At 45.8% G+C, this 23,317-nt stretch overlaps 1 protein-coding gene across 3 annotated transcripts in view; it reads left to right on the forward strand.

Annotated features, from left to right (window-relative positions):
• The window catches only part of SEMA5A (semaphorin 5A), a 417,033-nt gene extending 410,474 nt beyond the window's left edge, over positions 1 to 6,559 (forward strand). For all 3 annotated transcript variants that reach the window (XM_039842786.1, XM_039842784.1, XM_039842785.1), the window contains one exon: positions 798 to 6,559. In XM_039842786.1, the coding sequence (XP_039698720.1) occupies positions 798 to 917 (120 nt within the window). In that variant the 3' untranslated portion in view covers positions 918 to 6,559. The remainder of the gene's footprint in view (positions 1 to 797) is intronic.
• Positions 6,560 to 23,317: the final 16,758 nt, after the last annotated feature.

A 23,317-nucleotide genomic window follows, 5' to 3' on the forward strand; every position in this document is an offset into this window, starting at 1 on the left:
AGTACAGATTATCAGCTGGTCTTCTGTTCGCACTTAAGATCCAGTAGCCACTTAAGACATCAGACATCTCGCTGCTATGAGGCAGAGGACCTGGGGACACTGACTACTGCCTGGTGGCTAATCATCCCTTCAGGAACTTCCTTCTCATACCTCGCCCAGACTGGTCCTGGGCACTCGGCCTCTGCCTGCCATCCTTCGTCTTTATTTTGGTCCAATACTTCCCCTCCACTTGGGGTAGTTCAGCTCTTTGAAAGCATGGTTGGCTTTAATGATTGTCCATAAGGAAGGACACCGGTGTCAGAAGAGCCCTTGCTGTCACTTTCTAACAAGTGCAGAAAACGAAATGAAACCAGGTCATTTGAAATTCCATGCATTTACTTAAGTTCCATCAAGACATCTTATCGATGAATCCGTCCGCGGTAATCACGAAGCCTCTAAATATCTGCTCGGACGTGATAACGTTCGAAGTGTTCGTTCATTTGAAATCACCAGAGTCTTAGGATTCCTCGAGGTTTAGGTTTAAATTTCCCAACTCTTAAAGCTTCCTGTCTAAAACTCAAAAAGAGACTGAAAGGTCCCCCAAAACTGCCAACCTCATTCTGGTTGTGAGTCCACGACTTCAAGACATTATTGAAGGTGAGGAAGCAGGTGACGGAGGGAGCACATTTTCCAACAGTGGAGCCTCGAGACAGAGCTCAGGGCTCAGACGTGGCACCGCCATCTCCACAGTATGCTTTTTCTGAAACCCCCCTTACAGAGTATTTGTAAATCTCTGATTTTATTTTTATTTTTTACAGGCATTTAACAAAAACAACTTGATCCTAGAGGAAAGAAACAAATACTTCAACCCACATCTTACTGGGAAGACTTATTCTAACGCCTACTTTACAGATCTCAATAATTATGATGAGTACTAACAGCCCTTATATTTTTAGCTTCTTGTAATTCCCAGTTCCTCAAGGCCTGTGCTACGTGACTGCCCATGTTTCCAAGACTTCAGAGATGAAGTTTGGATAATTTCAAGTGCATTTCAAGCCACGAGTGTCCCATTGCTGCCAAAAATAGCTGTCCTTAAAAGCAACACAGATCTAATGATGACATTGTGAAAATCGGGTCTGCAGTACTTGATCATTGTCAAATGAGCCATGGTGTGGCGTTTGTGTGTGTGTGTCTGTTCAGTCCATTTTTCTAACAAGTCAGTTGTTTTCTTGAGCTTTTTAATAAATGTCCCACCTACATTGGAACGAGTCTTCAGGAATAGGAACCTCTTCTTGCTCTTGAGCATACATCTTCACGATGTTTTAATTCAAGAAAATCGTCACCTTATATGAGAGCCCCCCACACACATGCACGCGCGCGCACGCACACACACACATACACACACGCATGCACGCACGAGTGCTTAGGTCCATAGTACTGATAAAACAAAAACTAGGAGTGTGGCCATACAGTGGTTCGCCATGAGTCTCCCATCTGGCCGGTCTGGATAATCCTGTGGAATTCTTGGAAGCAGCTCGTGTGCTTGGACGTGGAGTGCGTCCTGCCTGAGGAAGCCCAGGGTCCCACCCGATTCTCATCCGCAGAGGCGGTGGCCAGGGGTGTGAGGCGCTCCACCCTGGGTCTCGATGCCCTTGCTGTGTCACCGCTGGGGTAGGCGGGCGGGAAGGCGGGAAGAGCAGAGGCACGGACATGCTGAAGGGAAGAGCGTTCTGCAGGTTGCTGTGAAACTAGCCTTATTCAGACTTTTGAATTTCATGATGTTCCGGGGAGCCCCTGGCCACGTGGTTGGCCCGGAAGCCCACCTGCCCGGTCCAGAGCAACATCCTGAAGAGCCAGCCTGTAAAATAACCACCTGTTTCGCTTTTGAATAAACTCCACACCTCTCTCCCTGCAAAGAAAAACCTTGAACATTCACAACGCCAGTGAAGAAAGTATTAAAAGTATCACAATCTAATTGGAAACAACTTTTTTTTTTTTTAATTTTCCATGTGTCATGGAAAATGTTGGAAGAACTGACATTTAATGAAAGTCATCTTTTATTTGCCATCTCCCTGACTGAACTAATGCGTGGCGGTCAGCCCCTCCCAAGGGCACTGATGATGTGTAAGGCTCGCTCTCTGCTGCCCGTCCCTGGACATGGTCATCTGCTCCCCAAGTACCAAGCTGCCTCCGGGTCAGCTGAGGACGAGAAGGTTTCGCTCTGGTGCCTTTTGGTTTTGATCTAAGTATTGCCTTGTCATCCACTCACTCCCTTCTCCCTGCAGAGAGGTGATGGACTTTGCATTACAAGATGGACTTTGCATCGCCCTGAGAAATCAGGGGATCTATCTGCAAGTAAGGTTTTTAATGATCCCGTGTTTCTGAGCGTTGCTCATTGATAGGCGTTTTGGAGTGTTAAAATACTATTCATAGTAGTCCCCAGTAGAAAAAAAAAAGGATAAATGACTCACCAACAACCGACACATAACGTATGGTAGCTGGTCGAATAATTACTGAAAGTAGGAAGAAGTTTGAGAGATTCCATCTAATGCCTCTGGGCACTGTGATAAAGGTCTGGGTGGACATTAAAACATGTTCTTACTGGTCAAGAACCTTCAGATCTGTGAAAATGTATAGTATGGGCAATGAGGAGCACAGACTTATTAGCATATGTGTGTGTTTACCCTATCCAATTTAAAGAAACAGTTTTATAAAGTGTTGGGAAAATACTATGTTTGGTAAGGGTGAGTTCAAAATATTCTCATACCTCTAAATTTGCAGAAATGGCTCTATTAAAATTAAAGTGTTAATGGCAGGTGGACTCTGGACACCTGACAGATTGCCGATGAACAATGTTCTGGGACTTTGCAGTGGGGAGCGGAGGTCGCATTGCCTCGTTCCCTGTGTGCTCTGTGGGATCGCTCCGTCTCTGTAAAGTCCACATGCGGGAGGTTCAGGAGAGGCCCAACGGTCGCTTAATCCTTCCTGGGTTGGATTTTCACTGGATGCTTCAACCCATCTCATCGCTTTTCTGTAAGAAAAAATGTTCTCCCTCTGTAGCACATTTTAGCTGTTTTTGTTGTTGTTGTTGTTGTTTGTTTTCAATCCCTCCCTGCAATGTTTTCTAAGCTTAAAAGGTCTTTCTATGTCCTCTAGGAAAGAGGATACTAATATTTCAAAGACGCATCACTGGACTTAATGGGAAATGCTTTCTAAATGACATTGAAGCTGGTCTTTAATCAGAGTTATGCAATGACTGGGGACAGCACCCTCCGCCCACAACAAATTTTCATGTCGTTGATTACATAAACCTTTGCGATTATCACTGCAAAGAAATCCCCTCATTTTTGTTACCTGATATTCTATTCAAAGGAAAATCATTCTGGCTTCTCTCTCTCTCTCTCTCTCTCTCTCTCTCTCTCTCTCTCTCTCTCCTCTCTCTCTCTCTCTCTTTCTCATCTTCTTACTTAACAGGTTTCAATTGGTTTACAATCATTTTAGCTATGATCAAAGTATTTTAAGCAGCTGTGGACAGACTTTGGTTTTCCACCACTGTGCTGCTGCTGCCCACGTGTCCACGCCTCACCTCCACTCCCCCGGTGGTTGCACGAGCCCCCCGTGGGGGTTTTCACTGGGGTCCCACTGCATGGGGCCCTCCTTCACGCAGCAGCTCTCCTTCAGGTGGGATGCTTGGGATTCCTGGGACACTTGTGACATTTTTCATTTCCATGTGACTCTTTCATTCTCTCCTTTCCTTTTTTTCTCTTCCCACAAGAAGCACAATTAGAAATTAATACTTTTAAGCTGTACCAAGCCATTTAATCCCACTAAAGCAACCTATGTCAAATGACATTAATCACAGGTTAATTTTTAGGGTTATTTCTGGATACAGTCGCAGCTTGGCTGGCTTTCATGAGGAACTGGCTTTAGTCTCACATTTAAATTTTTTAGAACTGGTTCCCAGTGTTGTTGAGGGCCCTTTCTCCAAGCGAGATGAGCCATCAGCTGTCAACCCCGCAGGGCACCCACATTTTACACGAAGGAGAAGAACACAAAATTTCTAAGGACTTGTGTTAAAGATGGGTCATACATTTTTTTTTTTTAGCAGATGAATCAGTTTTATTGAATGGCCACATGTAGCATTGTCAAAAATGTGGTACATGTTCCAGAAACATCAGCAATGGAGACCTGTTCTCTTTTGAAAATGCAGTCCACTCTGCAAAGGGACTCAGAGCATCATCAAAACCAAATTCAGAACCTGACACAGAGTGTGCCCTTCCTAGTGAAAACTGTCTCACAAAGAATTTTCAAAAGATCACGTTAGTTCTGCCACAGAAAGCAATCAAGCCTATTGCTCGTGACCAGGGTCAGAAGCAATTCTCATTCAACAAACGTACTTTGTTTGCATGATGACAGTAACTAATCAAGGACACTGTAAGACCTCAAAGGAGAAACGTAGAGATAGAAAACCGCTCTATGTCATTTCTTAAACGAACAATTTTATTTGGCACAAAAGAAAATTCATTCCACCATATTAAGAAAGATGAGGCCAGTTTTTCAGACATGCTCCTGTTTTTTCTCAGCTTCTTGGCCATGTAATGCCGAGGGTCCAAATATTAGATGAATGGTAAATTCATCTAATTTACCAATCTAATTCATCACGTTAGGTAAATCCAGGTTCTGGAAAAATTCAAACTGTCCTGTCACGTTGCTAAGGAGAGAGCGTTCTTGGCCCGCCCTCTAAGTTCACATAGTTTAATTTCCTATAAAAAGTCGCCAGTGCCTTTTTAAGATGTCGATTTAGTGTTCCATTTGGAGAGTATTGGTTCCAATTCAAAGCAGAGGGTTGATTGGCTATTCTCTGAAGAAAATCCTCCTTTTATGTCTCTTTGAACTCAGGAATGGAAAATAACTAAGAAGCACGTCATCTTCAGATGTGATTTTCATCCCTACTGGGGGTGTGACATGGAGTAGGTACAATGGTGTGTTCAGAATTTAGGTGAGCCCAGCCTCCACCTTTCAGAAGCTGACGTCACTTTAATCTTACATCCTCCCAAAAACATCTTAGCATTTGCTCTGTGTAGGAATATCAGTGTGATGCCTGTGGAAGTTACAGGTTTTTGTTACTGTCCCTTTTCAGGCAAGTCTATAGATACAGGAAAATCAGATACAGGCTGGTGACAGCTGCCACAGATAAGGTGAGTGGAAGAGAACCACCTAGAATATTCCCTACTGGTTGTTTCTTTAAGTCAATGTGAAAACTGCTTCACAAGTTCACAAAGTTGTCACTCTTGATTTAGGTTAAGAAAGTTTACTTTTCTCTGTTGAAGTTGATTGTTTTTCCCCTGTACCGTGACTGTTGGCCAAAATCAAACTTGAACTTCTGCCCTTTGAAACAAAGCACAGTACGAACCTTTAACCCAAGCACGTGCATTCACCACCGAAAGGAATACATCATCGGTAAGGAAACACACAGACTTGGTCCAATGTAGGATTATTCAAAAGTGTGTAACAAAACGTATGTGTTATGCCACTTGACGTGACTTTTGAAAATGTTATGAAATGTTAAACGCCTCATTCTGTGTTAATTTGCTGTTGCTGTTTTGTGATACAAAATAAACTTACCTGGGATTGTTTCATTTTTCTCATCGAACCTTCTCTGAATCCCACTTCAGCCCTTGGTAAACTTGCAGAAAGTTTCTGACCTTAAATTAATTTTTTAAAGGCCATATGTATTAATCATAATGGAGGTTTTCTGGAGTGAGACAGCATCACCTTCTCCTTCATCTGAGTAAGAAAATGGAGCTTTGTTTGGCCTCCCGGAATATTTGTGGATGGCCGAGTATTTTCTGATTGGGCCGTTGGGTGCACCACACGTATTTTGAGTCCTTACATTCAATGTTCAAGGTTTCCCTTGAAATGTTAGAATGTGAAATGCGAATTTCCAGTGGTCTTCCCTTTTATCTTTTTTGTCCATCAATTCACTGGTCTGAAATGCTCCCTCGAGAGGTGTCCAGGTCTATGTCTAAGAAAGTGGTTTAATGACACCTGACAGATATTTTGTTTTCAAAAATGAGTTGAAGACACCAGTCGTGGCCGCCGCGGCCGGGAGCTCGTTGCCCGTGACATTGGAACCATTGCGGAAGTTCAGAGAAGGGAGCGGGGGCAGAGCGTTACCCGACCAGTCGACGGACACTGCCTGGCACCTGCTCCCAGCCTCAGCCCTGAGGAAAACAAACATATTTATGAGATAAAATGAGCTGCTATTATAGAAGTAAAAGTGCCATGCTCATTCACTGCTCTGGGCGAATTGCCAATTTCTATATCCCGAACCGATTCATCTTTTTAAAATAAGTAAATAAACAGATTCATGAGGAATGGTTTTAAGTACTGCTATTGATGCAGCAAACTTCCTTTCACAGGAACCCCCTCCTCACCTCTATCTGGGACAAAATGAGAGAATCCTGATTCTGTACAGTATAAATTGTATTATATTTTTTGTACTTATGTTTTATGTAAATAGTTTGTCTCATTTAATTGTATGTGAGCATTCAAATAAATCCTACCGTTTAGGAAACCATTTAGTGGCATTTTTCTTTGGATGACCTCGAAGTCCCCCATGACCCCGGGTGCGCTAAGGCACAGTCACTACCCGAAGGACAGCGTTTCAGCAAAGTGAGATGGATGACCTCCTGCATGAAACCTGTCACACCTTTCCTGTCAGATCCTGAAGCCTTTGAGTGGCGGGGAAGGCAGGGCCAGCCAGCTTCCTGACTCTGTGAAGCAGTAAAGAGCTTTCAGAAATTTCTATGGACAATAAGAAGTGTGTGACAAGGAAGGCCCATCAGGATTTTAATTTACAAGGAGTTGGTATCAGGTCCTGCTGATGGGTCCGTTAAGCTATATTATGCTCATCCTCACTCCAAAGCACTATAGTCCATTCTTCTCTGCATAAAGCAAGTTTTCTCCGGCATGGACCTGACTGTCGCTCAGCATGAACACAGCTGGACGATGCCTGGCCCAGAAAAACTACTCTCCAGCAGGCCGACAATCCAGGAGGTTATTAGCTCCGGCTGCACATTAGTATTTTCTGGGGGGTTCTTTTAAAATAACATCACCCAAAACCCACCCCAGACCAAGTCAACTGGGATTCTGAGTATCTTGAAATATTAAAATTTTAAAGCATTCCATGAAGAACTTACATTTGGCTGGTAATTTAGAAAGGGAGTGGAATAAATAACTGTTCCTTTCTTGGAATTTCTTTTTTTCTGATTCTCTGTATTTATAGTGATATATTCCAATATTTACACATTCTCACACATTGCTCATGTATCTAACTCCTTTTTATAATCTCCATATGTTCTTAAAATTAAATTGAAATATGATTTAAAATATCCTTCTGGACCTATTTGAAATATATAATATAAATCTCCATTTAAAGTGTCTCCTTGAGCCCAGCTTGTAAAGAATAGCAGAAATGATTGCATGTAGTGATTGCACAACTGTAGATATTTAATGTAATGTCCTTAAAATAATATCCAGAATTACTTGTAATATCCAGTATTATTTTTCTGGACTTCGATTTGGTTTATACTTGGTTCATTTTGTTAGAGTGGTTTGTTTATAGAGATCAAACAAAAAACGATGTCCGAAATGGCTTTTCTCTCATCGATCACCTTGGCGTGTGTTTTCCTTGGAAGTATTTGGCGCTCTCACCCCTGCAGTCACAGCCAGGGTCATACCTGCAAGGAATAAGATCACTTTTGATAAACCGGCGATAGTTCTGGGTGGCACAGAGCGCTTACGACGAGCTGCTGACGGCGTAAGACGGGGCATGAAGCGACCCTTTGTAAAATGGTTTCTCATACGATCTACGGGAATGGCGAGAGGTCACCCCTAGTTTGAAAATGAGTCTCCCCGCAGAACACAGAGAAAACTTTGCCGAACTGTGGTGTTTCAGACTTAATGACGGCCTTTGCCACAGGGTCAGCTGTTCGTCACCGTGGTGGTGTCATGGGCCATCGCGACACTCTGGTGCTGTGCCGATGCCTGTCCACAGTTCTCTTACTGTTCGATTTCCTCCCTCTCGTCCACGTCCCAATTGCTGTGTCACTTCCTGTTACCTGCTAATAGGTGCAGTCACGGGATCTCTTTGTGCCCACTTCTGAGACCGGAGGTCCCCTGGAGGCCAGCGCTCATCCTTCCTTGAGAGAAGAATTCAGTGCTGACAACAACATGGTGCCAGGAAAATCCTCGCCGGGAAGACAAATGGGCAGCCATGACCAAGCATTCAGAGAGTGAATTCACGTGCACACAACTGCGAACTTCAGATTTAAAAATCTGATAGAAACTGCATATCTAATACATTCAAGAAAAATAACGGAACGCTTGTGTTAATTAACTGCCAGACGTGCATCTATAATTTCTCCCCCAGACTTCTTGTTTGCATACACTTTGACTCATTATATGGTAACATTGTTTAATATATTTTTCTATCGTGAGAAGAGAAAACAATTGTTATTCAAGATGGATTTCTCTTTATCAATAACACCTTATTATATGTAGTCACATGTAAAATGTTAGGCTCTTTGGAACACTTCTATCGACTTCCAATTATGTGTAAGCTGAGAAATTAGGATAATCACCTACATAGACCAGCTTGTGGATCTGTGTTTCTAAAGTCCTCTACCATGCCCAGACTTTAGGGGCCGTGCTCTGCAGGGCCACCCCCCTCCAATACCACATCTTGTCACCACATGGATGACGTGACAGAGGGAGGTAAAGCGCTCCCATACTGACAATGAGATGCCTACAATAACATCGCTATACACGGATGTGACTGCAAGTCACACACACACACATTTCTCTAAGCCCAAACTAAATGTATTCCCTCTTCGGCTTCCCCACTGAACTTTCCAGAATGCGTGCAGCCACTCCAACATCACTTCACAGGAAGGGAAATGTGATGAGGAGAGAGGGAAACAGAGTAAAAGACAAAAGAGTTTTCACTGCACTCAAATTATTGACCACATTTTAGAAAACTATATGACTGTATGCAAGTGAGTGCCCTGAAGGATGTGCTCCGTCAGCTCGTGACGGGCCACCTCTGTATGGCTCAGCCTGTGGTTTGGGCTGGATAAGGGAAGGACAGAGTTGGCTAAGACAGCTGGGCATCAGTGTCCTTTTCAAGGACCTGGAAACCCCGATGGCGGGAGGCGGTACTGGGCCGGGTGACCTTGGGCTGGGTGACTGGCTGGTGACCTTGGAGCTGTTCACTCCTCTGGGCCTCACTCATCTGTAAATGCAGATAGTAAGAGCACCTGTATAGTAAGATTATTTTCACTATTGATCGTATTAATGCAAACGAAGCATGTAACAAAAGGCCTGGCCACACACCAAGTGTTCAACAAAATTGTCATTGCTGTTATTGCTGAAGGACGTGCTCAAACATGTCCTAGTCTTACAGCTCTTATGAATAAAGGCCTCTGTACATCTAAGATAGAGTTCTCACCGTTGTTGTGTATTATTAAACAAACCTGAGGTACTTCAATTTGTTCAAGAATTATGGAAAAAGTAGACTTTTTGTGGTCAGTAATCAAGGATGTTAATTAACTTGGGCTCTCTGATTTCGAGATAATGAGAAAAAGAAGAGTGTTTGAAGAACAAGTCATTTTGAGTGTGTTGGTTGTTGCTAATCTATTTTTCTTTTGTCAAAAGAGATGATGATGGAATCCGTAAGGGGTCAAATCAACTAGAATCCAACCTCTGAACTTCCCTCCGGAGAATGGAGGCGGAGATCATCGTGTCAGGATGCTCAGTAACGTGAGAGGAACCGTTGCCAGGGAAACGTGTGTTATGACCAGGGTATACGTTTCCTCATTTGAGATTTCGGTTTGATTTTTCACTGCTTCACATTTTTTAAAGTTTTATAGAAATTGGGATTGGGGAAAGTTGTAAAATAGACAAACATTCAGACAGTGTGGGTCCTGGAACTTCCCAGAGTGTTTTACTGCGTGGGGGGAGCAGCAGGTAAGAGGGGGTGTGTGAAAACGTGAAGCCAGCTGGACCAGAAATGTGGGATTTCACGTGCAGACACTCCCATAAATACAAAGAAGCCTCTGCCAAATGCTGGTGCTTGAGAGCAGCGTGAAAGGATCATGTCTTAGAAAACAAAAATAAACGTAAACATGTATTTTTAGTTCTTGTGATTCAGTCCAAAGGAGAGCCACCAACGAAAGAATAGGACTCTAGAAATGGCGTGTGGCAATGTCACATGGCGGCTCACTGCCCTGACGCGGTTCCTCCCCAGCTCAGAGCCGCTGGACCCAGCTAGAGGACCCGCCACTGCCCGCAAACGCCCTGGCTGGGCCCGGGCCTGCAGACGGGCGCGTGATCGCGCTGCAACCTGCGGTTTGGGGCTAACACTTCTGAAATGAGTGTTCGCATTCTTCTGCCCGTTACCCTTTCGTGGTGGTTGTTTTTCCCTTGTCCCCTGTGCTCTTTGGACTAAGACTGGCCGTGGGTCCTGTTGCTCCAGCCAAGGAAGCCTCATGGCGGTGGGGCCAGTAGGACGCAGAGGACCCTGCGCTCTCTCGACAGTGGCGGAGGCCGGAGGGCTCTGGGTCTGCCCTGGTGAGAAACGAGGTGACCCCCCAGCCGCCGCGGAGACTCTGGGGGTCCCTGCGCTCAGGCGGGCTGAGGTGTGGCCGCGTTGGCAGGTGGGGTGGTCAGGGGAGAGGGAGCGGGGTGCCTTAGCCTTGCGGCTCGTCTCGGTGTCGCCGAGAACAGGAGCCACCACCCAGGTTAACCAAGGGCCCTTGCGTGTAACTGTCCCTGTGTGTGTTTATCACTTCGAAGGGCGTTAGGAGAAGTCGGGTATCTTGAGGAGCCTTAGCCGTGTGTGAGGCAGGGTGGCCGGGGTGTCAGCAGGCGAGGGTGGGGACAAGGACCGAGGACACGGGGGCATCTGGCCGCCCCGCCCCCAGTCTGCTCCCGAAAGAGCTCTTTTCTGCGAGAAATCTGTGGGTCTCAGTAGAAGTTAGACGCGATTTGCCGCTGCAGTGAGGAGTGCCACGAGCTGGGGAGCATGCTGTCCCCACTTCTGTGTGGGACCCACGGCTCTCTGCCCCTGGCCTGGGGGTCTTGGGGACACGCCCTTGGCTGGAGCACGGCGCTCCCGCGGGGGTGTGGGGTGAGCAGCTCCGAGCCCACGCAAGGGCAGAGGCACTGAGCTGAGGGGGGACGCGGACCAGGGGGGGAGGACAGGGCCCTCCCTGTGGTGTGGCTGTGAGTCAGGCCCCCACCCGCGGACACGGCCGGGGACCCCGATGTTCTGGGCAGCGCGTGGCCGCAGGGCCGGGGCACCTGGGGGCAGGCGGGCGTGGGGCAGTGAGCGTGCGCTGTCCCTCCGCAGCCTGAGCACGTCTGCCCACCCCGGCGCTGCCCGCCGCTCTCAGGGGACAGCCGGGTCACAGAACGTCCCCGTGGCCACCAGACGCGAGGGGAGATGGGCCTGAGCACGCTCCGGGCTCGGGGAGGGCGCGTCACTGCCGTCTGCGGGGTGAACCCGGGTGGCTTGTCCTGAACCGATGACTCGTCACTGCACGTGCGGGGAGGGGCCCTGAGCCCCGTGCAAAGCCAGCGCCCGGTGGGAAGTGACCGGGCTGGTGAGGGCGGGGACCACGCACATTTGGAGGCGTTTAAAGGCCTTTAACAGTCGCCCACGCCAAGAAGTGACCGTCACTCATGGAGGAACGCCCAAGTTCAGTGCTCCTCCCTGTCTTCTCCCTCCTCCCTGCGCTCCGGAGCTGGGCTGGGGACGAGTGGCCGAGTGGCCGTCCCTCGGAAAGGTAGGACGGTCACGGGGGAGGGCGGGGCTGGAGATCCGGTGCCTTTCGGGCAAAGCAGAGTCTTAGTCAGTGAAAGGAAGTGAGTGGCCGGTGGCCTGGTGCAGCGAGGCCGGGGGCAAAGAGGACAGAGTGACAGGAGACTGGCGTTTCCCTAGACAGAGGTGACAGGGACGAGAGAAGCTGGAAGGATTGGACAAGCCCCCCGAAGAGGATTTGGGGTACCTTTGTCAAAAATAAAAAACAAAAGAGCTCTTCCTACTCTTCGTGAGCTCGTGGCATTTATTTCTTTCCTTTACAAGCTCCTTTCCTTTGAGAAAACAGCGGAGTGAAACTCAGACGCGTGGACTCGGCGGGCGGGCCGGGCCGGGTCCCTCGTCCCGTGCGCTGGCCCCGGGAGGGGCTGCGGGCACCAGGCTGGACTCCAGACCACACTGCTGGGGAGGAGTCGCTGGGGACTCACTGGGAAGCCTGTCCCTTCAGGGACCGGAGGGGGTGAACGACCCCAACGGGCCAGCGAGGCTCAGAAATTACAGGGAGGAGGAGGGAGAGAACGGTGCGCTGAGAGACTAAAGGCCGGAGGAGCAGGGCCGGGAGCTTTTGTTAATCCTGGGTCCTCTGCGGTTTGTGGCAGCGAATGCCAACTCGCTAACCTGGAGATCAGGAGTGGGGTGACCCCTCTGTGCTTAGAGAATAGCTCACTGTCCTGCTTACTTTAAAACTCATTCCTTCTAACTTTACAATTTCCTCAGGTTATTTTCTGAAAGCTTTTCAGAAAACGAGTTTCACCAGTGAAATGAAATCGAAATCTGACCTAGGTGACAACGAACTGTATTGTTGAACCATCTAAGAAATTTGGGGGGCCGAAGGCCTTCCGTTGTGAAACGATGGTGTGTTACCTGCCCCAGGTGGACGTGCCTTGGCACCTGTCGCCCTGGAGGGGTGGCAGCTCACCCACCTTGCCAGGTTTAACATGGCCAACGGAAGGATGCGGATTAGATGCTTGGAAACAATGGAGAAGAAGGGATTTGAGAAAAAATGCAGGCAGACTTCAACCCTCCGTCCACAGGCCCACGCTGGGCATTGTTGTTTATGGAATTTTGACAGCCTGAAGAAAAAAGCAAGTTAACACATGTAACTCTCAAATGGATTCATTAGAGAGAATATTGCCAAGTTTTGTCTTGTTGCCAAAGACAATTGTATTTTCTACATTGCATTGGATTCTCCGTTTAATGATTAGATATGTTTTGAAGAGTAAAACTATTTTTCTCGGCGAAGCTGGCCTGCATTGCTCTTCCGTTACTTATAAAGTACTGTGACCAGTACACACCGAGTCCCCTGTTTCTATGCCGCCCACCCTGCAAATACTCAGATTTTCTCTAAGGATATAAAATACGTTTACAGAAAATGTTGCAGTACTTAAGGCTTTACCATCCAGAAGGTTCTACCATAAATGCCAAATATCCCTTGAACTAAATATATTGTTAAAACAGAAGGTTGTAAAACCTTCGATGAAGCTGGCAAACATCCTTGTAGAGGGGCAGGTGGGGGTGCAAAGAACCAGGTCACGCCCGTCAAGGGTGGCATTCGTGCTGGAGGGAACTGGAGCTGAACTTCCTGTGTAGATTCAGGAACGTGGCAGTTAGGCCCAGCCATGACATAAGGATGAACAGCCCATGCCCCCTTCTTAGGAATCCCATGCTTATGTGGGAACCAGCTCTGAGCTGTGGTTGGAAAAGGGTAGCCTGAGGGCAAGAAGAACCCACAGCCTGCGTAATGTGCAAACATCTCATATAGAAATAAATGGTAAAAGGCAGCCAATCTAAAATCTGCTAGTGTACGCCCTAACAAATTGAAAAGCAAACCTGGAAATGGTCAAGGCAATCTCAGTAACATAATTGATCACCAGAACAAATCCCAATACTCGATGCAAGAGTAAAATAAAATGCAATATTAAACAACACAATTTTTCAGTTTTCAGCATCCCTTAAAATACCAAGCAAGAAAACGTGACACAAATACTTATATGCAAAATTCATAGCAGCTTTGTGCATAGTAGCAGAACAGTGAAAACAGCCCAACCGTCCAGCTAATAGTGACTGATAAAGAGATAGTGGTCTACCCAGAGAGTGGAATATGACTTGCTAATGAAAAGAAATAAGGTACTGATCCACACAACGACGTAAATGAATCCCAAGAACCTTACACTACGTAAAACAAGGCACACACACACACACACACACACACACACACACACACACACACAACATCACATGATTCTGATTCCATTGTTACAAAATTCTCAAAAAGGCGAAATCATTGTGACAGAAAACAGATTTGAGGTGGCCTGGGGTTGAGGGTCAGGGGAAGCATATTTGCTACGAGGGAGGGAAATTTTAGGGGTGATCGAAATGATAGTATGGTTACATAACTATATATATCTATCAAAAGTAATCAAGTTTACCCTTAAATTTTATTTTGTTATTTATATATTTTAGTAATGCTGATGCAAAAAAAAAAAGTCTAAAACTGATAAAATATCGTGAACCAGGCAGAGACAAATGTAAAACGTTCTCACTATAAGGTCCCCACAACTGGGGTCAAAGTCTGTCACAGCTCCCATGTAAGGGAAGGAAAGAACATAAGCAGATGAGGAGGTACCCTTCCATGAGTGAGATTTAGAAACTGCCAACGGCTGATGAACATTTGGGCTATTTGTAGTTCGGGGCTTTTTCAAATATGTACACATATGCACAAAGAAAAGAGAAAACCCATCAAAACTGAAAAAGATCTCACAAGAAGGATAAATTGTGAGTCGGATATTACTGATGGGAAGATAGTAATTAGAAGGGAGAATTGAAGAAATAAAGCAAAAAGAAGGATCAGTATGAAATCTAAAATAGAAAGTTAAGAGTCATGAGGAAAAAGATAAGAAGATTTACTATACAACTAAGGCTAAAAGCGAGACTGGCCTATTTTTAAGGATAGTCACCTTTATTTCGACTCATCTTTATGTTGCTTATAATTTTGTGTCTTTTCTTGATCTGAACTTAAGGGAAAGACTTTGGAAATGGCCTTAGATAATAAATGCCTCTTAAAGACATTTTCTGATTATACACAGCTAGATTATTTAAATCCGCTCAAGGCATTTCCCACTGTGTTGCTTTTAACTGCTTTCCCTCTCTGAGGGCATAAGAATGAAAGGCACTGGTTGGTACAGAAATGGCGCCCCAGGACAATAATTATCGAACAAAACCCTGACTTCCCTCACTGATTTCTGTCTGTCTTCATGAAACAGACAGAAACACTTGTAAAAGTTAAAAAATACTTTTAAAGCCCTCAACTTGACGCTAGACCAGGGTTTAAACTCATCTTCTATAGATCTGGAAATTATAAGAGGAAATTATTCAGCATGGCTTCTTTTCCTGTTTAAAGTTAAAAATGTGCAGAACGCTGAGGGAGGCATAGCGCATTAAGGTCGGGAGTGGGGCAGGAGGAAGGAAAGCGGTGTGAGTGGACGGTAAAGACAGAGCAGGACAGGGAGGGGAACAAGGAGCGTGGGCTTCAGAAGGCTGGAGCGGCAGAGAGCTGTTTTCCTTGGTTTTCCTGCAGAATCTTTGAGGGAGGGTCTCCTGGACCCTTCGTCTTGCTTGAGGCTTCAGCATCCAGTCAGAGAAAGCTGAGCATACTGTGTTTCACACGTTATCTCTTTTCTAGAAGTCTTCTTAAATATCTTTTGTGTATGAACATATTGCCATAGTAGCTACTGCGATTCCATGCCTTCCTTAATGGACTCTTCCCAGTTATTAGGATGGTCACGAGGACTCTCTTGAGAGGACATGTAGGACCCAGGAGTTCCGTTGGCAGAGGTTGTGGCTTTGGTGTAGACAAGTTTGCAAATGAGTCTGTACTCCGTCGAAAGTCTCGGCTAATGAATGCCATCTGGGGACCTTGATGGACACAAGCTAGAAAGAAGCCATGTGATGCACAACCTGGCCAACTGACTTCAGATCATGTGGTTCGCAAAGGGATCTTCCGTCATGGTTGGATGAGACCAGGAATGTCATCACGTAGACCTGGTTGGTGGAGGTGGGGTGGGGAAGACCCCGGCATTACTGACCAGCCACCCTCACTCAAACTGGGTGCCATTGTCATAGGCGCCCCAGCATCACCCTGTGAGATTCACGCTGGGGGCCTAAGGGGCTATACCTCCATCTCCCCCGATGGAACGATCCCTATACACTCATTAGACACGATCTACAACAAAATGGAAGCATGAGGCAAGACTGGGTACAGACGAAGGGACAGAAAGTCGAAGCAAACACCAGAAGAACGAGACGATTGACTGTGACAATATTTACCAAACGTTACACGCACTCTCCCCAAAAAACGTCACATTCCTTTATTCGAGACCTATGTTTTTAACAAATAATAGAATATCAAAGTTAATTCAACAATGTGAGCTCAACAGAACCATTCAGACCTGCTATCTCTGCTTAAAGACTCGTGAACAGCAGTTCAGCGGGCCTGTCTGAGCGTACGGGTCAAGGGGACCTCTTGGTTTTCATGTTCTTTCTGGTTTCTTAGAATGACACCGAGAATGGCATTCGTCAAAGGAACCTGGTGGAACCTCTATTTGTCAAAGGAAGAGGTTGCCATGCAATATGTAAAAAACAAAAAGTGTAAAACCTGAGTTTCCTATTGTTTTAAGCAAGAAAGATAAACGTTTGTTAAACCCGACCTCTCTGAATGGGACTGGCAGATCTTAAAGCTGGGGAGGTTGGGAACTGGCAGACCTCTAGATGTAAAGTGGGTTATCGTTGAGTTGCTACCCTCCACCTTATTCATTCCCAGTTCACCCCAGTCCCCCACCCTGACTCGATTCTTGCAGGGTAAGCTGACCAGAGGCTTCCAAGTCGCTCTCTTCAAATCACCCCTTTGACCCACCCCCGTGTGGCTGAGGCGCTCCCAGCGATTCTCACTTTCCACGGACTAAATCTGTATGTCAAAGCGGCATCGCTCTTCCAGCTCTGATGCGTGCTGCCTCCCTCCCGTGCCCTTGGCCGCTGCTGCTCCCCAGGTGCCTCCCACGCTGGCCTGCGTGTCCTTGGTGAGTGACAGGGCATCCCTCGCGCTTCGTCGCCTGTGCCCCTTTGCTCACGGCCTTCCTTCCACCTGGAATGTTCAGCACCCTTCCCTCCATTTAGATGGCTCAGACTGGTTCCTTCCTGCTCACATCGGAAGTTTTCTTGGGTTATTGATCTTGACAGAAACGCAGAATAACCACTCTCGCCCCTGAGTCTGTAGACACAGCCCAGTGTACTCGGAGGAAGCAAATTCCTGCATTTCTCAGTTGCTGACTCTGGCCTTGGGTAACGTGAGTTTACGTCTTCACTGGTAAATTTGGATCAGTAACATCTACCTGTCTCTTCCGCTGATTTAAACCACGTAGAGCAGGAAGCTCCGTGACACGTACACGCGTCTCACTGTGTTGTTTTGTGGTTACTTGTGTGGGCAACACCACTCCCTGATTGTCACTCTTTAGAAGAAAGACCAAGGTGGCACTCTTTCTTAAATCACCTCATTGAGAGTGTCTTCTTGGGCACCAAAGCACCTTGTAAAAATCACTGCATTAGTGACCTAATCACAGATGAATATGACTCAAAATAGCTATATCTTATACCTGATAGTACTCATATTTTACACATGGTAGGTTTTATGAATGTATCTAAAGAAAACGATTTCAAATTACAGGTTTCAAAATTTTTATAATCATTAGAAAGAAAAGAGTGACATCCGTAGCAAAATCAATATAAACTGTTTCTATGCTTTAAAATGACCAAGCATATAATTAACATATTTTGATAATGCTTATTTGATTTCAATCGCCTCATGATTTTTCTCCTGGATTTCAATATAAGTCAATTTACATGAATTTAAAACCTTTCTTCTTTTAAAATTTAAAAAAAAATGCCAAAAATTTATTTTCACAACTTTATTCCAATAATTACTTGGTGTCTTTGATGGTGCCATCCAGGGCACGCCCCTCTCTTTTGTCTGATTTAGGAATAAAATCTCTGGGCCTTGGCTTCTTGAAACTCTTTGGAGGAAAATAGAAATCCTGTGACTCTGTACGACTTTCTCCTTCTTCGCGGTCATACGATTGTCTCTGATCGTCTCCAAGTTTCTCAGTGACAGGAACCTGCCAGCGGCAGCTGCTCGGTCTCATTCTGTCTTCCTGGACAGAGGTCACAGGACTCTTGGATGTTGAGCAGAACTCACCATGCCCCATGTTTGTCCTAACTGTTCTGAAGCACCAGGGCTCGCTTTGCCTTTGGAACTAATCTAGTGACAGCCCTCTCGTTCCACCCTTTGAGGCAGGAGTGGCTAAGTGACTTTAAGGTCGCAGAGCTCCCTGGGGAGAGTCAGAGCTGGGACGCGTCGTCTTCTCCCGGTGTCCTGGCCTGGGGTCCTCAGCGCATTTGTCCTGGCGCAGGTCACCGCGGCCTGCGTGTGAGGGTCTGTGGGAGCGGTCTCCCTCCTACAAGTGGCGCTCAGGCCCCGAAAATGCCCCCTCTGGGTTCATCCAGGCGGAGGACGTGAAGTGCCCGGAGCTGCAGGAAGCAGCTGTCGCCCACCTGTCACGACCGTGCGGGCGCTGCCGTTCTTGTCGCCCCTGCCACCTGCGGACCAGACCGTGCCCCGGGCCGGGCCACCAGGGGCTCCGCCGCACGCAACACGAGTCCGCGCCATCCCAGCCGGCAGAGCCTGGTAAGGACACGCCGTCGGGACAGGGGACAGGCCGGCCACGCCTCTGCCACCCACCAAGCAGAGAGCAGGGCCGTGCTGCGCGACTGCGCGTTTGGCGCGTGAAAGTCCCGGCTTTGGTTTCGCGTTCGGGAAAATGCCATCGCTCAGAGACAGGGGACGAGTTCTCAGTGCCGCCGCTGCCCGTTGGGGATGGGGCGGGGATGCAGAGAGTCCCCGAGGGTCCAGGGACTGATCCCTTCGCGGCCGAGACGCCACGGTGGCAGTGTCTTAACCTCTCTGTGCCTCGGTTTTTCCATCTAACGAATGAGGATAATAATACCACCCACCTTTAAGAGATGGCGTGAAAAATGAACGACATGTAAGCCCTAGAACTAAGATCTGACCGTCATAAGGACCCGATGAATATGAGCTTTTCATTATTATCATCATCGACGTCATCGTTATCGTCATGGGTATATTTTTTTAACCTATGGTCCACGGTTCCCAAAAAGGAAAAGCAGCAGAAGCAAACTGAGGGGCCAGAGCTCTCTGCCTCTGAAGCTTAGTCTGTCCTGCTTCACGTGCCCAGGGGCTGTGACGCCTGGGGACTGGGCTGTCCTTGAATCTCAGGGCCCTTCCAAAACCACTGCAAGGAGCAACACCATCTCCTCTCAAGTTTCAGAATTCGTGACTCGGTACAAAGCTAAGCATGCACGGGCACCTCCACGGGGACCCCTTGGCATGCTAAAGAGGATTACTTCTAGTCCAACACTCTCGTCACTAAGCTTCACTGTGGGTAAAAAGTCATGCAGTGCTCTCCAAGGAAGCGAAGGGGCTCAGAGAGTCTTTATCTTCAAAGAGATCTCATCCTCGCATGAGTTACAATATATATCCAGATCGTTAGAATATAAAAATATATATGTGTAGACTCTTGACACTTTGTGCTTAATGTTTAATTTGAGTCAGAATTTATTTGTTTCTAGAGAATGATTTTTATCTATTTTCTCCTATGGATTCTTAGATCTTTAAAAGAAGGGGCCATGTCTATATACAAATTACCCATAGCAATGAATGCTTGATGAGGAATGAATGAACAAATGACCTGTGTGGTCTACAAAGTCCCTAATGGAACACAAGTAAGTTCCACCTTACAGAAGTCTCCCCTGGTCCATGGTAGACACTTTCCAAGACCCCAAATGATGTCTGAAACCAGAAATAATACCCAAGTCTACATATGCTATTTGTAAACCAATACGTACATGCTTATGCTGAAGTTTAATTTATAAATTAGGCATAGGAAGAGATTAACAGCAATAACTAATAATGAAATAGAACAATTATAATAATATATTGTACTAAGAGTTATGTAAATGTGATCTCTCCCTCTTTCAAAATATTCTATTGTACTGTATTCACCTTCTCACTGAAATGAAGCGCTTTCCAGCTTCTCTGTGTTGTATCTTTGGCAAGAAGTCACCAGAGCAGAGCCTTGTCGTGGGGGATGCTTGGGACATGACGTGAACACAGACTGTGCCCTTCAGAGGCTCATAATCCATTACATGTTTACTGTAAGAACACTAGGGGCCTTGGATATGGTCCCAGAGAAGGGCGAAAAGTGAGGGCTGAATTCAGGGTGGAGGCCGCCAGCTCCCCACTGGCCATGTAGGGGCTGGGGTGGGGAGAAGGAAAACTATTTCTTCGAGTCTTTTGGTCTCAGCACAGTGGTTGCTCCTTGTGGTTTTGGAAGGGCCCTGAGATTCAAGGACAGCCCAGTCCCCAGGCATCACAGCCCCTGGGCACATGAGCAGCTATTAGAAGGTGCTTATGCCACCGTGTGCTTTCCTGTGACTCAAATCGGGAAGAAAGTGTCCCCTGTGTGTCTCAGTTTCAAACACAGACGCTCATCATGGTTCTCAGAAGTCACTACTTCCCTTAAACGTAACTACTTCTCAGACAGAAACGATTATCGCATCGAAGTCTTGCACGAGACCGTGAATTAAAATATGTTGAGGTAAGTAAACATTTAATTCTTAAAACGTAGGGAGTAGGTTTCAATTGGTTTGAGATTTTTAAATTTTAAGAATTTAAATTTTAAGCTGGATTTTAAAACGATGTCCTCAGATTAGCTTCTCGCATCTTCCACCGTGAACGGTTCTTTGGTGACCTCTAACCATTTCCACCGTAAATGCCATCATGTTAGGTGCATCTATGCTACAGAATTCAGAGAAGCAGAAGAGCTGTCTAGAGAAGGGAGAGGGACACAGGCAGCTTTAGCCTGCAGATACTTTCTCCCTAGTTAGGATCTCCATTTTTTTTTTTTTGAGTCCATTTTCTTATGAATGGAAGAATTTTATCTTTTTTTCAGATCCTTCACATCTAATGTGTCTAATAGAAGACACGGCAGGTCCTTCACGAAAGCTAGATTGAAAATTAAAATAAATAAATAAGTGAATACGAAATTAAGAGAAAGATATTTGTCTTTTCCAGTTTTGATAAAGGACCGTTCAGGGTGCTGGAATCACATCAAATTCCTAACCCCACCTAATCTGAACTGTATACAACGTGCAGGTCGATGGTTGGTTGCCATTGTTCTAACTCAGCATGTCACAAACGCGGGGGACTAAATCGACAGTGATATGTTTTATAGTGGGCAAACATCCTGCTTTGTTTGTAAATAAGATGGCATGTAGTCCTAATCCTCCAAGTTTCCAGATTTTTGCTCGATTAAAGAAAAAGAAAAATGAGAGCATAAAACAGAAAATTATAAAAGGTTAGAGAAAAGTTAAGCTCGTGTGTCAAGAGGCTGGAACAGAGAAGCAGGTAGCACGGGATAAGAACACATGCTTCTACCCACAGGGAAGTTATGACATAATTAGTCACAGAAGGAAAGACACTCTTAGGCATGTGAGAGAAAAATTCATCGCACAAATTGGAGAATTAAATGTCCAGCCTTCGTTAGCGCCAAGGGCATCTTGACTCTCACTCCATTTTCATCGACCTGATTAGACACCCCAGGTGTTCAATCAGATCCTATCCGATATCACAGTGTCTGGTATATTGTGATACAGTGAAATTAAATGGCCTCACAGAACGCATAAGAACTATAATTCTAGCACAGCGCTAAAACCGACCCCCTGAGGTCTACTCTGAAGGAGTCTTCATGTTATCATCTCTGAAAGTGCATACTTGACAGCTCACGTGGGGACATCAAATCGACGTGAGTGTGAAGTCATTGGACTAGGAAGAAATCTGAGTGGAAAGAAAATACTGAAATGATACAGCCATGGTGGACAAGTGACCACAGTAACTGCGGTTTGTGTCGCCATTTCGAGGACTCCAGGGAAAAGGGCATAATGATAAAAATGCTAAATGACCTTCAAACTATTAATTTCTTCATAGAAATAAAGCTGGCCAAAGAATAGCCCACAATATGTCTTTCATTACTGTAGAATTTACATAAAACCTATTTTTAAATAAGCGAAAAAGATAATACATCAGACCTGAGTTCACTTTCCACACACCTTCCAATGTCTTGAAATTGCTTTACTTGATCTTAGAACTTTACTTATTATGGAGGTAAAACTTCTACGTTTCGATGGAAGTGGAAACCTGGTGTGCTGTGGGCACCCTGTTGAGTGCCAGTACAGAAAACAGAGATGAATTAAACCTTGGACTTGGGGAGTATATGGGAACAGGTGTGAGAAAAACACTCTCCCTACTTCAGCCGTACCTAATCGATATCATAAATCTTAATGAAATAATATCCCGAGAAAGTCTGGATATGGAAAATGCCTATAATTTATTTACATAATGTTGAATAGCAAATACATATTGACGAAAGACACCGAAGAAAAAAGTCAGCAGAGCAGGGACGGTGTGTATCTGCCTGCACTATTTCCTAATTGGTGGTGGTGGCGGCGGGGGCGGGGCGTGGGGGGACATTAAAGGAAAAGTAATAAGTTCTATTCTTTTTCTGAGCTGTGGAGGCCAAAATAACATTAGGTAAATTATAGTGAGATAAGTGGTGAATGATTATGAAAGGTATGTAACGAAGGCCCCAAAACTCAGCAGTGAAAAGCAAACATTTATTAGAGAGTCTGTGGGTATAGAATTCAAGTGGGAACGGCAAAGACAGCTGACCTCTGCTCCACAGAATCCGGTCCCCAGATGGAAGACCCAAAGGCTAGTGTCATTGAAGTTGGATTCACTCACGTCTCGCTGGTGGATGCTGGCTTGCCACTGGGGGCTGGAACTCACGGCAGGTGAGCATCTCCCGCAGGCTCCCTGTGTGGCTCACCTTGGCTTCCTTGCAACATGGCAGTTGGGTTCCAAGAGCATCTTCAGCCTCTACTTGAGAAAATAACGTAGATTTAGGCCTCACTTCACAAAGGGAGTCTATTTATGGTTCCTTGCAAACAATGAGCTGTGTTCAGTTGCTGTTTCCATGAGGCAAATCAAATCTGAGCCTCTGCTGTTTCTAATTCTAATGTTCCCTAGGCCTAGATATTTGCCTCCACTCTGTAGATAGAGCCACATATATTTTACCTTATTTTTGAGTGTATATACACGTGTGTTTGAGTGTATTTCTATTTTTTCTATATTGTTCAGTGAAGGGTAGAGTTCTCTGGCCATATTCTGCTCTTTTGATGAGAAGTCGAATCTTATTTAAAATGACAATTCACTTCTGGAATGTTGGGGCAGGGGGAAGAATGACTTTTGAAGGGAACATAAAACATAGCCTC

Source organism: Pteropus medius, unplaced genomic scaffold (assembly GCF_902729225.1).
Source record: "Pteropus medius unplaced genomic scaffold, Ma_sr-lr_union100, whole genome shotgun sequence".
NCBI classification, from domain to species: domain Eukaryota; kingdom Metazoa; phylum Chordata; class Mammalia; order Chiroptera; family Pteropodidae; genus Pteropus; species Pteropus medius.